We start from the raw sequence: 16,863 nt of genomic DNA, 5'->3' as shown, positions 1-16,863 counted from the left end.
GTATGTCAGAGACTCTTCCTTGAACTGCCTGCCGTGTCCACGCACCTGAGGCCTGGAAACAGTGATGACATCCTTCATTCCAAGATAATGGAAGTATTTTTACCAGGAGGTCCCTTGAGCCCATGTGGCGACATGCATCATTCTCACCAGCAGGGGGCCCTCACATGCTCTTAGTGACGGCGGAAGAGGGGCCAGGTGGGCACAGGTGGCTCAGCTGGTAAAGAATCGCCTGCAATGCAGGAGACCTGGGTTCGATCCCTGGGTTGGGAAGATCCCCTGGAGAAGGGCAAGGCTACCCACTCCAGTATCCTGGCCTGGAGAATTCCATGGACTGTATAGTCCACGGGGTCGTAGAGTCGGCCACGACAGTGACATTCACTGACTCACTCACTCACTCAAGGCCTCTGCTCTGGGGAGGAGGTGCAGCCAGCCCCGGGGACACTGGCGGCGCCACAGGACACAGCTTGCCTGGGGGAAGCCACACTCGGTCACACGGCCTTCGGTATAAGTACTTTATTTCAGTTACAATGGTGCCACACAGAACTACAGTAGCACGGAACGTGATAATACAAAAAAGCAGATTCCCAGCTCCAAACCCCACTCCCCTGTCCCCGCAGAGACGCTGGCCCGTGGGGCTCCCTTGAGGGAGGGCGGCTGCCCAAAGCTCCAGGGCAGGGGGCGGGCACCAGGCGGGTGGGGGCTTCGCTTGCTTCCACGCCTGCGCTGCCCTCTGCCCCCCGGAAGCGGTGAGGGCAGCAGACGCCCCGTCTGGCTGGACCCTTAGCCCTGGACGGCTGCCGTTCGCCGGGGGCTCCCAGTCCCCAGACCAGGGGGTTGGGACCCTGCTCTGGGGAGGCTGGAGGGCGGGAGAGAGCCCGGCCCTCCGTGGCGGCGTGAGCGGCAGCCTGCGAACTCCGCTCCTTCTCCGCCCCGTGCTCCCTTCCTCTGACAAGCCCCCCGACGACTGCCCGCCCCAGCTCACGGGCGCGTCTGACAGGGCGCCTGGCGGTGGCCGAGCTGCCGTCTGCTCCTCCGGGGGACTCTGGCTCCTCTGGGGGGCGGCGGGCCTCGGCCGCGCGGAGGAGACGGCATTGCCCGTGCCCTACCACCTCAGGCCAGACCCACCGTGCCTGCCCCCTGAACCGCCCCCCCAGCCAGGAGCACCCCCCAAGAAGAGGAGGGTCCCCGGCAAGTACTGTCTCCACTCAGCCAGGCCTGAGGGTGGGCTGGAGCCCGGGGCACGTTCAGGGGGTCCTCAGAGTCCTGACCGCGGTGCCGCTGACAGGCAGGCCCAGGCCTCTGGGCAGCCATGAGGGGGCAACTGTGTGGGCCCTGGTGCGGAGGGTGGTCTCCTTGGCCGGGGCCTGGGCGCAGCCCCAGATAAGGCACTCAGCAGGAAGCCAGGGCCGCCTGTGGTCCTGGGAGCCAGGAAGGGAGGTGGTGGAGGTCGGAGCCCAAGCGAAGACCCGGTCCCCGGGCGATGAGCGCTGCTTTCTCTCTTCTTCCCCTGGGAGAAGAGGCATGCAAGGCAGACTCCGAAACGGCTGGGATGGGGCGCTGCAGAGCGGCTGCGGGTCCCGGGCTGGTGGAGGTGCCCAAAAGCAAGGGGACGGAGAGAGGACCCCGTGGCATGGCAGAGAGCTCTGACGCGGGGTCTCAGCCTCGCAAGGCTCGTGACCCAGGTCCGGGGTGCTCGGGCACATCCAGACTGGGTTGGAGGGCACAGACCTGGCCTCAGGCAGCCATCAGTCCCCTAGTGTGACTCAGGGGACCAGAGTTTCCTTGCTGGGGGGTCCCCACTGATGGACTCTAGGTTCAGAGGCAGGTATCCCCAGGGGGTGGTGCCAACTAGCTGCCCCTCCCTCTGCTGGGAGTAAGAACCAGGGGAGGGGGCTGGAACCACACACCCCAAGGGCAGAAGCACCTCTCCACGTGGGGACCTGCTCAGTGGCCCGGAATCCTGCTTCAGCCCAACCTTGTAGCAAGGAAGGAAGAGAGGGAGCTAGTCAGGGGCTTTCCCTTGTCCACAGGTTATTTAGAAAAACAGAACATAATAAATATACCGATCCTTTCCATAAAAAAAAAAAGTGTTTTAAATGCATCATTTCCCTGAAGGTTTCCAGTGTATTCCACTATGTTTAAAAAATAGTTTCCCCAAAAATATATCTTTAAAGCATTTGACACAGTGGTATTTGTGGTATATCTGGTGCTGCATGTGGGCGGAGGGGGCTGGGCTCCCCTGCCCTTGTCGGTGAGGGTCCAGGCCCGGTGGGCAACCCGGTTAACGCCCCAACACCCATCAGAGTTGACACACGTGTGCCTGGGATGAGCGGGTCTTCACAGGGGGTCAAATCTCAGCTTACGGTGAGAGCTCATGTCACAGGCTTGGTTCCGGCTGACCACCCTGCAGCGTCGGGGGAGGGGGCTGGCCGCCGGATGGAGGGGGCAGTCTTGTGGGCCCAGGGGGGTGTTCTCGGGCCCCCCCCCGCCTTGCCCTCCATCTCGGCTCTGGGTGCCTGGCCCTTCACCAGACTTCACACTTGTGATGCGGGTTCATGGGTGAGCCGGGCGGGCAGTGGAAGTGTTCCGAGAACTCCTTGGAGTTGGAGATGGAGCCGATGACCCGGAAGCGGGAGGGGCTGTGGGGATCGGTGATGAGACCTTCGTGCGAACTCTCGGGGGTGCGGACGGAGCACCAGACCTTTGAGGGGGTGATAAAGGAGAGGGCAGAGTCACTGCGGTCCCTGAGGCCGCCAGACTGGCCCCATCACTGTAACAGGGAAATAAGCGCCCCTCTGGTTCTGAGACCCCCATGACAGGCCTGCCACCTGGGTTAGGAGGAAGCAGAGGGCTGGGGGCCTTCATCCAGCTTCCTCTCCTGCAGCCAGACCAGCTGAATGTCTGTCCTGGGCATGTGAGATACGCTTCACCTGCACAAAAGATTCTGCCCCTAAACCAGTTTGAACACTTTGCACTGAGTCCAGATCACTCCTTTCCTGGGCAGAACCAACTGACTCGTGACCTTGTGGCTCTGGGCACCAACAGAAATCTACACGCTGATTGCCAACTCTAGGGACGACCTGGGACGCCTTGAGTTTAAGACATTTCTAGAACCGCAGAACTGGGAGGGCCCTTAGCCATCCAAGCAAACCTGTCCTCTCCTCTACTTGATGCAGGAATTCCTCTAACAGGGTTCTCGACCCTTCCTTGAATTTCTCCAAAGATGAAGCTCGCCCTCTTAAAGGGTAAATGCCCTGTGGACGGACCCACGAGCTAGGGCTTCTCTATTTGAGGAAATTTGCCTTTTGGTTTTCAGCGCTCCTAGAACTCAAGATGGCAGACTGTGCCTGGGTATTAGTTTTTCTCTAAAGAACTCACCTGTGCAAAACTCAGGAAGAAGAGCTGGTTGTTGGTGAGACCCAGGGTGGGCAGTGTCTGCTCAGCCCCATTCTTCTTGACCCAGTTCTGGTAGGCCTGTGGGGAGAACAGAGCTCAGGGTCCGCGTGACAAGGGAACAATCGGGGTGGCAGTGAGGGGCTAGTGGGGGCGACCTTCGAAGATACATCCTGTTGGGACAGGGCCTGGCTTCTGGGGGTCTTGGGCCTCAGCTCTGAGCCTAACTCAGCCTAGAGGAGCCGCCCTCTACCTGCACTCATCCCAAAGGGAGCTCATTCAACCCCACGGCTTTAAATACCACCTCGATCTAAATACAGATGCACCCTGCCAGCTCCAGCCTTTCCTGGGAACATTCAACTGCTCCAGCTGGACATCCAAGATGCATTTTACACACACACACACACACACACACACACACACACACTGCTTTCCCATCACAGTAAATGATGCCAACCACAAAAGCTGAGCACCAAAGAACTGATGCTTTTGAAGTGTGATGTTGGAGAAGACTCTTGAGAGTCCCTTGGACTGCAAGGAGATCCAACTAGTCCATCCTAAAGGAAATCAGTCCTGAATATTCATTGGAAGGACTGATGCTGAAGCTGAAACTCCAATACTTTGGCCACCTGATATGAAGAACTGACTCACTGGAAAAGACCCTGAAACTGGGAAAGACTGAAGGCGGGAGGAGAAAGGGATGACAGAGGATGAGATGGTTGGATGGCATCACCGACTTGATGGACATGAGTTTGAGTAAACTCCAGGAGTTGGTGATGGACAGGGAGGCCTGGCATGCTGCAATGCCATGGGGTCGCAAAGAGTCGGACACGACTGAGCAACTGAACAGAACTGAACCACCTAGTTACTCAGGCCCAAACCCCAGGACCCTCCTTTGATTCATCTTTCAATCAACCAAACAGCCCTACTCTAACCACATCTCACCCTTCACGTTGCTCTAGCCCATCTCTTGCCTGGACAACCTCACAGCAGCTTTCTAACTAGTCTCCTTGACCTCAAACTGGTCCAATTCCAACCCCATCCCAACACAGCAACTCAGGTCATCCTCATAAAGCAGGGGCTGGCGACATTTTCTGTAAAGGGTCAGAGAGTAAGTCTTTTCAGCTTTGGAAGCCAAACAGTTTCTCTGCTGCAATAGCTCAAGGAACACCCTGATAGATGAAAACAATCACAGGCACCATGGAGATGAGTGGGTGTAGCTGTCCCCTCTCTCCCACAACTTTGATTTATTTTTATTGATTTAGCCAGCTAAGGGCTGGATGTGGCCCCCAGGCTGTAGGTCTGCTGACCTGGTTGTAGAGGGTGACGCAGATCCTTCCCCTGTGCAAACCCCCGCAGTGGCTCCCGCTGCAGCCAGAATAAACCCCAAGGTCCTTGCTCAGTCAACAGAGGCCGTAGCCGGGACAGCCACTCCTCCGGCCACCCCTCCTGCACCGGGCCATACCCTCCATCCCTGCCACGTCCTTCTTCCTGTCCTGGGCTGTGCGAGGCTTGGGTCCACCTCGCGGCCTCGGCATTTACTCTTCTTTCCCTGCCTCTTTCTCACCCTACTAGACTCCGTTCAAAGGTCATCCCCTCTAGAAGGCCTCCCCTGACCACCCTCTCCCCTATTTCTCTTTATTCCTTTGGCCTGTCTTGTCTTCTTCATCTTATCAGCACCTGACATCATCACATTTATCCATGGAGGTGTGAACTGCCTTCCTCCCCATCCCTGACCCGCTACAGTTGGGGGCTTCATGAGAGCAGGACCCATCGCTGTTTCGTCCCAGAACCACCAGCACCAAAACAGCGGGTCAAAATTTTGCAACACACTTTCCCTGACTAACAGACGTCGGGCAAGTCACCGGATGTTTCTGGGTTGTTTCTGGTTGGTTCTGTCTCCTGCACTGCTGCTGCTGCTGCTGCTAAGTCGCTTCAGTCGTGTCCGACTCTGTGCGACCCCACAGACGGCAGCCCACTAGGCTCCCCTGTCCCTGGGGTTCTCCAGGCAAGAACACTGGAGTGGGTTGCCATTTCCTTCTCCAATGCATGAAAGTGAAAAGTGAAAGTGAAGTCGCTCAGTCATGTCCAACTCTTCGTGACCCCATGGACTGCAGCCTACCAGGCTCCTCCGTCCATGGGATTTTCCAGGCAAGAGTACTGGAGTGGGGTGCCATCGCCTTCTCCATCTCCTGCACAGTTGGCGTGAAATACCTAATCGTAGAGTTCCCAGCGGCCCCGGCCCACAGGCCTCAGCACACAGCATCTCTCGGGCTTCCTGCTCTCGCTGCCACGGGGAGGAGGAGGAGGCTCTGCCTTAGCCTCTGGCATCTCTCTCTTCCAACTCAGCCAACATCGCCGAGGGCCACCCCAGACTAGACCCGGCGCCCAAGCCGTCACGTGCCATCTCTCTCACACCCAGCAATGCAGGGACGAACACAGCCACATGCACAGAGGCTCAGGGAGGCTGAGTGACTCACTCCAGAACCAGGACTGGAGCCAGAACTGGCTCCGTGAGCAGTGTCCCCCTCCCTTCCCGCCCTGGCCCACCGCTGCCTGGGTCAGGGGCAGCTTCCCCTGCAAAGGGAGGGACAGGCAGGTCTTCAGGTGGGTCCAGCCCAAGCCCATTCTGGTGACCCTCAGTGGGGGGTGGACTTGGGGTACACAGCCTGTGTGTGCCAGGTCCGAGCCGGGTGCTTCACAGACACCCTTTCACTCAGTCCGCACTGCCACCCATTCCACAGATGCGGCCACTGAGGCCCAAAGACGCCGTTGTGCATGCCCACCACTCTTAACCGAGAAGCATCTGGACAGACCCAGAGCTGGGTCTGGGGTGTGCAGGGAGGGGCCTCCTACCCGATAGGCCGCCTTGAGGCCCCCGTTGTCGGCGATGTTTTCGCCGAGGGTGTGCCGGCCGTTCACCGGCTCCCCGTTCACGCTATAGTTGCCGTACTGCTCCACCATGCACGCGGTCTGCTGCTTGAACGCCTCCACGGACGAGTTCTTCCACCAGGGCCGGAGGTTCCCATCCTTGTCGTACTCTCGGCCTGCGGGGTCAGAGGGCAGCGTCAGGCTGGGCGGGGGAGAGACACAGCTGGGCACTGAAGGGCCCAGATGCATCAGCCATCTGGGGTGGGTGGGGGAGGGAGGAACGTGACCCGCCTAAGGACCCGCACGTTCAAAGTTCCGGTGGAGCTGTATTCACGGTCGAGGCTGGTGAAGGGCCTCTGACCCTGCGCCCAGTGGCGGGGGGAAGGCAGCGGGCAGTGCAAAGGTCACAGGAAGGTCCTGCCTCCTCATTTTGTCTCAGGGTCCCCAAGGCAGGAGGCAATGAGGGGGATTCTGGACGTTAGCTGGTGAGGCACTAACTCTTCTACTTGTCGTTGGACCAGAGAAGTCTCTGGGGTAGTTGAGGAATGTTCGCTCCCCACTGACTACAGGGGGAGCACTGTACTCCCCCCCAGCACCTCACACCTTCGGGGAGCGGGGTGTCCCACTGTGAGCCTGCCCAGTCCTCATAATCACCACATGATCAGCACACCCATTTTATAGATAAGAAAATAGAGGCCTGAGGAAATGACGGGGCTTGTGAGAGGGCACACAAATTGGCAGGTGTCTGGGCCAGGATTTTAACTTTCCATCTCCTCCTGTCTCCAAGGCTAAGATGCATAGGAGCAAAAGCAGGAGCAGTGGTGCCAGGAAGGTGGGGATTCATCTGAAGAGGACCCCGAGGAACCCGTACCTTGATCATCAAAAGCATGAGTCAGCTCGTGGCCCACGACGACGCCGATGCCGCCGAAGTTTAAGGCACTGGAAGGGGAGACACGGGGGTGAGAGTGATGCCGTGTGGGACAGGCCCACCACTTCCTCAGTCTGGAGACACAGCAGAGTCCTGCAGGGCTCCAGCCGGGCCCAGAGCCAGTCAGAACCTGGAGAGCCAGCTGCACTCCAAGCACCGTGCCAGGCACTGCCCTCTTGGGTCAGTGCGAAGAGCTAGGCCTCAGTAACTGACTATAAGGGAGCAAATGGAGGTGTGGGATGGTTCAGCTACGTTGCCCAAGGGCCACTCAGCCAGCAGAGAGCAAGCCTGTTCAGATCCAGGCCTGTGGGGAATTCACTTCTGAGACTTCTCACCCTTCCCAACTTCCCAGCTGAGACTGTTCTAGAATATCACTAGAGGGGCACTCCCCTGTTTGGGGCTCCTGCCTCCATGATGGTATCACTGACTTGATGGACATGAGTTTGAACAGGCTTCAGGAATTGGTGATGGACAGGGGAGGCCTGGCATGCTGCAAAGAGTCGGACACTACTGAGCGACTGAACTGAACTGCCTCCATGATGAGCCCTGAGTTCTCACTGTGTAGGGACTCTGAGGTCTAGGAGACCCCGGAGAGAAGCACAGGGAGTGAGAGTGTTGTTTCCATGGCAACGTCTCCTGGCCAGTGGAACAAGGAGCCCTTGGTGAGACAGGTTTGGAGGCGGGCTGACCCAGCTGTCAGGCTGGCCCGGGGGGGTCTGCTGAGGGGTTGCGGGGGGGCAGGGAGGAGATGGGATGGAGCCTCAGGAGCGTCCTACTTGGGTGAAGAGCGGGTGTAGAATGGCGCCTGCAGGATTCCGGCTGGAAACACGATCTCGTTCTTAGTGGGCGAGTAGTAGGCGTTCACCATGGGCGGGGTCATGCTCCACCTGCAAGCGAGACACACGTGGAAGATCCGACCTCATGGAGGGCGGTAGGCGGGGACAGCCCATCTGGGGCGTGTCGGGAGCCCTGAAAGTGTGGATTGCCCTGGACCCCGGCCCAAGGCATGCAAGCATGAGGTAGCACTGCTTTTGAGAGAGGAAACTAGAAACACCCAAATGTCTGTTAGGAAGGAATTGGTTGAATTCGATGTCACATCGCACAGTGGAACAGTGAGACCCCGGCAAAGATCGAAATGCATTAACTAGTAAGGACCTACTGTAGAGCACGGGGGGCGAGACTTCTCAAGGCTCTGTAAGGCCTATACGGGGAAAGAATCTAAAAAGAGTGGATTATGTACGTGGAGAACTAACTGGTTCATCTCGTTGTACCCCTGAAACTAATGCAACCTTGTAAATCAGTTGCACTGCAATAAAAATTAAAAACCAAAAATGAGAAAAAAGCTCCCCGTTCTCCACCCTGGTTGTACCATTTTACACCTCCACCTGCCAGGCTGGATATTTCCAGGTGCCCAGCATCTTCTTCCGCACTAGAAACTATCAACTTTAGCCGTGTTAGCAAGTGTACAATGAAATCTCATTTTATATTTCATTTCATTTCACTATTAAAAATGTTGAACATCTCAAAAAAAAACACACAAGGAACAAAATGGACCATTCTACACTAAAAAGTCATGACTCTCTAGGCTCAAAAATGAGCGTGTCAGCAGTTTTCAAAGTGTGCTGCACGGATACCTGGTGAGATGCTGCTGCTGCTGCTGCTGAGATGGGAAGCCCCCAACTCCCTTTCAGGGGCTCTGTGAGGCCGAAACTATTTTCATTAAAATAGTAAGATGCTATTTACCTTTCCCACCGTGTTGACATTATACGGATGGGGGAAAGGCAACGCTGGGTAAAACTGCCGGAGCCTCCGCTGAGTCAAGGCAGTGGTACCAGTTCAGTGGGTCACCATGTTCTTCACCAATAAAAAAAAATAAAATCTGTTCACTTAAGAACATCCTTGATGATGCAGCATAATAATTACCTTCATTAAATCTAGACCCTTGAGTGCAAGTCTCTTAACAGTCTGTGACCAGATGGGAAGCACTTGTAAGCATTTCTGTTTTTATTTCTTTTTTTAAACTTTTGGCCACACTGTGGCGTGTGGAACCTTAGTTCCCTGATCAGGGATTGAACCCACGTCCCTGCATTGGAAACATGGAGTCTTAACCAGTGGACCACCAAGAAGTCCCAGCATTTCTGTTTTTTTCACGGAATGCCATTTGTACTTGAGAGGATGATGGGTGTTTGACAGGCGTTTTCTTGAAAAACAGTGAGCGCATCACCTCAAGCGAAACAACTGACGCGGTTTGTTGCCAATGAGAAAAACTCAAGGTTTCAAAACAACTGAAATTTCAAGCAAAAACTTGAAAAACTGGTGTCGGCCACGGCAAACTTGATAGCTGTCCAATACTTAAAGAGTTTTCTCTCTGGAGGTCAACAGCAACATTACCCGATGTAGACTTTTTTCGGATATATAATGTATAATGAAGGTGGCACTGTTAGGAAGATACGTGAGACTCAGTGAAGCACTGTTTTCCAAATGGCCACTGCATGGTGTTGCAAAGTCACGCGTGGGCAAAGGAAGGATCCATTCAAAGCGCAAGGCACACTGATGGAACAGTAGTGCGACAATGTGAAAAGTTTATGAACTGGTTTCAGACTCTGCGGTGCAATTAACCAGACAACCTTATTTTCAAAATAGAAACAGAGACACAGAGTAAAAAACAACCTATGGACACCAGCGGGGGGAAAAGAGGGTGGGGGGATTGAGAGGGGAATTAACATATATACACTACTGATACCATGCTGCTGCTGCTGCTGCTAAGTCGCTTCAGTTGTGTCCGACTCTGTGCGACCCCATAGACGGCAGCCCACCAGGCTCCCCCGTCCCTGGGATCCTCCAGGCAAGAACACTGGAGTGGGTTGCCATTTCCTTCTCCAGTGAATGAAAGTGAAAAGTCAAAGTGAAGTCGCTCAGTCGTGTCTGACTGTTCACGACCCTGTGGACTGCAACCCACCAGGCTCCTCCATCCCTGGGATTCTCCAGGCAAGAGTACTGGAGTGGGGTGCCATCGCCTTACTGATACTATGAATCAGATAGATAACTAATAAGAACCTACTGTATAGCTCAGGGAATTCTGCTCAGTGCTCTGTGGCAACCTCAATGGGAAATCTGAAAAAGCAGGGACATACGTATGCGTGTGGCTGATTCATTTTCCTTACGGTAGAAACTGGCACAATATTGTAAAGCAACTATACCCCAATAAAAATTAATTTAAAAAATTACTGCCTGCCACGTTTTGGAGTAGTATCAACGAGGCATGTACACATGTATCAAAAGGACTGCTAAAATATTCTTTCCTTTTCTAACTACATGTCTGTGTAAGGCCAGAGTATCTTTACATATTTCAAAACGATACATTGCAACAGACTGAAGGCAGGAGCAGATGTGAGAACCCTGCTGTCTTCCATTAAGCCAGACATTAAAGAAACTTGTAAAAAGTAAAACTATACCTCTCTTTTTAGTAAACTTTAGAAGAACAGTTCTTTTTCACAAAATTTTCAGAAAAGTCAGTACAATCCCCGTAAACAAGTTTTTGGGGGTTCAATGATTTTTTTTTTTGAGCATAGAAGAGGCTCAGATGGTAGATATTAATGAAAAATTTGGCCTCCCAATGATCATTCTGATATGAAGGACCAGTGGGGAGTGGAGTGAGACAGAAAGGGCATTTTCTCCGAGAGCCTAGCTAGTCACTATGTCTCCTCCAGATGAGTCCCACAGATATGCATTAAGTGTGGATACATTAATGAGTAGGAGACTTAATTTAAATGGAAAAGTTTAAGCTAAAAGACTTCTAGTAAATTCACAACACTGGGGTAGTGCTTGCACCGTATTCTGGAGATAAAAGACCACTTTCTTGTACGTTTAGGGTGTACCGTGGTTGAAGACAGAAAAAAAGAGGAAACAGAGCTGTTCAAACCCCTGTTGTCCACAAGGGGGAGCCAGCGGCAAAGAGAAAGAAGTGGCTTTCGCCCTTTGGCTTCCCTGATGGCTCAACAAGTGAAGAATCAGCCTGCAACGCAGGAGACGCAGGAGAAGTGGGGTTGATTCCAGGGTCCAGAAGATCCCCTGGAGTAGCAACTGACAACCCACCCCAGTCTTCCTGCCTGGGAAATCCCATGGGCAGAGAAGCCAGGTGGGCTACAGTCCATGGGGTTGCAAAGAGTCAGACAACTGAATACACGTGCACGCGCGCGCGCACACACACGCACACACACATCTTATCTGCAGACAATGAAGCAAAGCCTTGAAGGCTGCAGCGGCAGAGCTGGGCAGTGATGTCAGGTGGACCCCCTCTGCCAACAGGCTGGACACTGAGGACACGCGGGCTCAGGCTGATCCCGGCTCCCGGCATCTGAGTGGGATAACACCAGTCCCCGCGGCTCAGAGGGCCGTCAGGACAGTTACATCCCCACACACGATTCAGGCTGAAGGAGTGCTGGGCCCTCACACCCGCCTGCGGGAGCCAGCGTCCTCCCAGTGAGGCCCAGGGACTTACTGATCTCTGTTGGGCGCTTTCCGGAGCTGGTCGGCAGTGACCCTCCAGGAGAAGTTGAAAAACCGCATGGCGTTCTCGAAGTAGAGGTCTGGCACAGCGGTGTACTGGGCAGGAGGGAACAAGTCACAGGGTCAGAGCACGCTCAGGTCCTTGAATGCAAACCCTGTCTTCTAAAACTGAGGAAGCTGAAACCCCGCGTGGCCTGGGCACTGGTCCGCAGGGCAGACAAAAGCGAGGGGCGAGGGGCTGCAGGCTGGGGCACTTTTCTTGGCCCGCATTCTGGCCGGGGCTGGCGCCCTCTCCCTTCAGGGGCACACTAAGAGCTTCACCTAGGGCGGCCCAGCAGGGTCTCGGGGCAACAGGAAGCCCGTGCCATCGTGCCAGGGCCTTGGGTGGGCAATACGTCCAGCGGGGTCCAGAACTTTCTGCAAGGATGGCCAGGTTCTATGCACACGTTGTCAGGTACTGTCGACATCAGCCACATGTGGCTCTAGGTCATTTGAAATGTGGCGAGTGCAACCTTTTAATTTAATGAATTAATTGATTTTAATTCTCTAAAGTAGGGACCTGTGGCCAGTAGCTGCCACACTGGCCAGCACAGATCTCATAAATGCAGCTGGGATCTGTGAACTACCAGGGCGCAGGCATGACTGCACACCTTCCTCCCCACTCAGCCTGGCCTTTGGGCTCTTGCCACAGGTGTGAGGTTCTCTCTCAGACCTGCTCTTTACATCAGGGCTCCAGTGAAAGGCCAGGCCCTTGGGGTCCGGACTCTAATCCAGATGGGGTCTGCCTGGGCTGTCTCCAGGAGCCCCTCATCTTGTATCATGATACCCTGGAGCATCTAAAATTATTCTCAAGGAAAAAGGCTGCAGATGAGTCCCATATTCTCAGCTGTAATTTTCATATTCTTAGGTTTTAAATATAACCACAACGAGAGGTTATTATAATTTCACAAATGCCTGAATTCACAAATTTCAATTACAAGGTATAAAGCGTTCGGGGCAGAAGCACAATCCATTTAACGGAGTGATTTGCCCAAAGCTCTAACCACCAGGGACGCATCAACCACCCCGCTGCCTAAATTCAGCTTAAACGTGCACCTGGGGTTTAGGCTTCCTCCTTCCCGTTAGCATTTCAAGGTCTGAACAAGAGGCCCAGGTTTCTCCAGGGAGGTGGGGAGAAGCCGGGGGACAGGAGGCAGGTCCAGGTTTCTCTGGGGGCTGGGAGCTATAGGGGGCTCCACTCTGATGCTTTTAGGGATGCAGTTATGCCTTCTAGGATCTGGTCGCCCCCCTCCCCCATTATCTCCCACTCATTGAATGGAGCGGACTATGCTGTGCTGGCCAAGGACTGCTGGTAGGTCCTGGGAGGCAGGGGCCACTGGCTGGCCCCAGGGGAGGAAGGAGGAGAGATTGGCCCCCTGGTGCCCAGTCCATCCCCAGACCCCACACCACTTCATCTCAAGACGTCTTGACAGTCATGGTGCCTCCAGCAGCCCACCCAGAGCAGCCTCTGCCCTTTCCCAAGTGGAGGCCCCCCGGGGGCATTTCAGGAATGCAAGGGGACAGAATGCAAGGGAGCCACTCACGTCATTGAACACTTTGTCCAGCTCCTTGGGGTCCATGATAAAGTTGGGGTAGCCTATCATGTTGTAGATCGCGTCCGCCTGGGCAGGAGAGACACGGAGGACAGTGAGCGCTCAGCAGGGCTCTGTGGGTGCCGGGCTCAAGGTCGGGGCCCAGGGAAGGCAGCCAGGCCCCTCCCGCTCAGGGCCTTCCTGTTCCTTTCTCTTGTCTAACTCTCCCTATCCTTGGGATCTCTGCCTCAATGTCCCCTCTCCAGGGAAGCTTTCCGTGGCCTCCCCGCCTCCGCTGGACCATATCCAATCCTTCGTCACATCACTCTGTGCCTCTCCCTTGCACATATGTGTTTTTAAATTATATTTATCTGGCTGTGCTGGGTCTCAGTTGCAGCACGTGGCATCCAGTTTCCCAACCAGGGGTCGAACCTGGGCCTCCAGCGTTGGGATCGCAGAGTCTTAGCCGCTGGGCCACCAGGGAAGTCCCTCCCTTGCACACTTAGCATTCTGTTTTCACCCGGTCATTAATCCGAGCTACGTGTTCACGGCTCTCCCGCCATCGTGCTGGACTACCCACAGCATCCGTGTTGGGCTCACCGGCTAGAGCCAGTCCCTCCTTCGCCCACCTCCTCCTCGGAGGTCGCGGCCCTCTGTGCAGGGCCCCTCCCAGCTCCTGGCCAGCCTCACCTTTTCCTTGGCCGATTTCCGAGTATCTTCATCCATCCACTTCAGGGTGCTCAGGCTCTCTTCAAACGCCTTCTTGATCTCCAGGATGATCTCGCTGGCCTGAGGAGACAGTCACGTGTGGGCACTGAACTTGTCCATGGGCAGCGGGCATCCCATGGAGAAGGATGCCGTGGGGCCAGAGACTAAACTCAGATCCTGGCTCCAGGCCTTGTGCTCCGAGGTGCTGGGCTGAGGAAGGGGGTCCACAGCCATGGTTCCCCAACCTCCTTCCTCTAAACGCTAGCATCCTGTGAGAAGAGACGGATTTCTATAAACAGGGCTCCCTGGTCAAATACACTCAGGGCAAGCTCTGGGAACACTGGAAAAGACTCTTACGGCGGGACTTAGGGGTGCCTGTGCCGTGCGCTGTGATTCTTTTCAGAAATCCTAGGACGTGTATCTGTTCTCAGAGGTAGTGGCTCACGGAATTCCTTCTGGATGGACTGGGCTTTAACATCTAGAGAAGCCGAGTTCTGAGGGGTGGTTCCAGAAAGACTGTTCAGGCTGGAGATGAATGTCAAAAGCAGATCCAGAGGCTGAAAAAGACTCCGGAGCAGGGGAAGGGGGAGTCGGGCAGCAGGAGGAGCAGACAGACTGACGACGGACAGAACGTGACTCAGAATCTGCATCAGCCACTAACAGGCAGGTCACGTACGAGGTTTGAGTCAGTTTGCTAACCTCTGACTGCAAATAAAAAATCTGTGCAGTTAAAGTTAGGAATAAAAATGGTACTAAAGGAAATCAAGCCTGAATATTTATTGGAAGGACAGATGCTGAAGCTGAGGCTCCAATACTTTGGCCACCTCATGCAAAGAGCCAACTCGTTGGAAAAGACCCTGATGCTGGGAAAGACTGAGGGCAGGAGGAGAAGGGGGTGACAGAGGATGAGATGGCTGGATGGCATCACTGACGTGATGGACACGAGTTTGAGTAAACTCTGGGAGGTGGTGAAGGACAGGGAGGCCTGGGGTGCTGCAGTCCGTGGGGTCTCAAAGAGTTGGACACGAGTCAGCGACTGAACCCCAACAGTAATGCCACAGCGGCTACCCCTCCCTGAGCCCGCATTCTGCTCCGGTTGCTGTCGTGTGCACAAAGCCGTTCAGTCTCCGCCTGAGGGATGGACGCGCCCACCTCCATGTCCTTGGGCTCAGAGTATTGTCCCAAGACCCCCCACCAGGAAGAGACAAAGCCGGCATCCAGGCTGGGGCCCAGCTGTCTCCAGGCGCTCAGCCACAGGCATCCTGTGGCCACCACCACTTCATGTCAAGCTGTTCTGTCAACATGACCTCTCTGGGCCCTGCCTACCCTTGGAGGTGGAGACGGCCAGGCTAACCTCCCTGGGAAGCGGGGAGGGCTACGTGAAATCCTACAGACAAAGTGCCTGCCACTATGATCATATTCTCTGTTGTAGGTAACTCAGATTACGCAAGGCTTTAGAAAATGGAACCTTGGAGTTAGGGCCGGAGCCCTGGCCCGGGGTAGAGCCAGTCCAGAGCGGATGAGAGCGCGGCCTGGCAGGCTCACGGGGGAGGCGGGTGTGATGTCACGGCCTCCGTGTGTGGGGGGGCACTTACTATGTTCTTGCTGTCCTCAGCGAAGGTCGCTTTGACGAACATGGGGCCCAGGGCGAAGCCCAAGGTGTTCTCTGTATCACTCACACAAAACTTCCAGCGGGGAAGACACGTCTGGAAAACACAAGTCAGAGGGGTTAGTTGACACTGTCTGTCCAGGAGGTGGCAGAGTGGGGTCTGTGCTTCTGTCCAGAACTTGAGGGAGACCTTTCCTGACCCAGCGGAAGTTATTTTAGGCACTGGACCAAAAGGCCCGGGGATCACCCTAATCCCTGCCATCAATCGCTTCCTGCAGAGCACTCCACAGATGCTAAGGTATCCTGCAGAGCCACCAAAACAGACCTGGGAGGCAGATGAGGACACAGTCCACAAGGGGAAGCCGCTGCTCCAGTCGCCCTGCCGCCGGAACCATGACATGCCGGACTGCACACCCCACACCCCTCCTCTCTCCTGGAGGATGCTAAGGATCCTGGTCGCAAAGAACCTTGGGAAGTTCCCTTTCTACCCCCAAGTAACAGAAAACCCCAGAAGGGCTGCAGCCCCATTTAAAGCCTCTTGGAGAAAGAGCCACCACCGGGACCCTGTGGGATGACCGAAGTTCATCCGACCTCGGTCTCACTCACAAGCCCACCAGCCCACAAGATGTGCTGGAGGCTGGGCTGCAGCCTTCTGGAGCTGGGCCTGGGGCCAGGCACCTGGGCTGGGCTCAGCCTGCCTGCTCCTCTGCCCAGACCGCCTTTGTGGACAGTCCACATGACCACAAGCAGTGGCCCTGATCACACAAACCCCCACGCTGCAGGGAAGCTGGTCCTCTTAACTCTGAAGCACAGGTGGTGAAAATCACCCAGGCTCAGGGCAGCCTGCTTCACAATAGCCATCAACTGAAAACAACCCAGATGCCCGTCGACAGGCAGATGGATGAACAAAATGTGGTATTTTCATACAACAGCACGCGACTCGGCAACTAAAGGGGAAGGAGCGACGGACGCACACGACATGGGTGAATTTCACTGCCGTTAGGCCGAGCAAAAGAAGCCCACATGGCGTGTGGTTCCATCTACACCCACCTCTGGGGGGACAGGGCTGATGGGGGGACCGATGGGGGCGCAAGGGAGCCTCCTACACAGAGCACTCTGGACAAATGGGTGATGGACACGCTCGCCACCCTGATTGGGCTGGTGGTAACGGAGCGATTTCATTTGTCAACACTCACTGAACTGCATACTTAATGTACACATTTTTAGTCCATTCAGTTCAGTTCAGTCGCTCAGTCACGTCCAGCTCTTTGCAA

The 16,863-nt window shown here is 55.2% G+C and overlaps 1 protein-coding gene across 3 annotated transcripts in view; it reads right to left on the bottom strand.

Annotated features, from left to right (window-relative positions):
* Positions 1 to 498: 498 nt before the first annotated feature.
* The window catches only part of ECE1 (endothelin converting enzyme 1), a 124,993-nt gene continuing 108,628 nt past the window's right edge, over positions 499 to 16,863 (bottom strand). For all 3 annotated transcript variants that reach the window (XM_070777321.1, XM_070777330.1, XM_019982080.2), the window contains 9 exons: positions 15,576 to 15,686; positions 13,963 to 14,061; positions 13,285 to 13,362; positions 11,694 to 11,797; positions 7,969 to 8,079; positions 7,136 to 7,203; positions 6,250 to 6,440; positions 3,379 to 3,474; positions 499 to 2,701 (listed from right to left, as the gene is read on the bottom strand). In XM_070777321.1, the coding sequence (XP_070633422.1) occupies positions 2,525 to 2,701; positions 3,379 to 3,474; positions 6,250 to 6,440; positions 7,136 to 7,203; positions 7,969 to 8,079; positions 11,694 to 11,797; positions 13,285 to 13,362; positions 13,963 to 14,061; positions 15,576 to 15,686 (1,035 nt within the window). In that variant the 3' untranslated portion in view covers positions 499 to 2,524. The remainder of the gene's footprint in view (positions 2,702 to 3,378; positions 3,475 to 6,249; positions 6,441 to 7,135; positions 7,204 to 7,968; positions 8,080 to 11,693; positions 11,798 to 13,284; positions 13,363 to 13,962; positions 14,062 to 15,575; positions 15,687 to 16,863) is intronic.

This window comes from Bos indicus, chromosome 2, assembly GCF_029378745.1.
Source record: "Bos indicus isolate NIAB-ARS_2022 breed Sahiwal x Tharparkar chromosome 2, NIAB-ARS_B.indTharparkar_mat_pri_1.0, whole genome shotgun sequence".
In the NCBI taxonomy this organism is placed as follows: domain Eukaryota; kingdom Metazoa; phylum Chordata; class Mammalia; order Artiodactyla; family Bovidae; genus Bos; species Bos indicus.
Note: the sequence above shows the minus strand (reverse complement) of the source record. Positions and strands in the feature narration are given on the sequence as shown.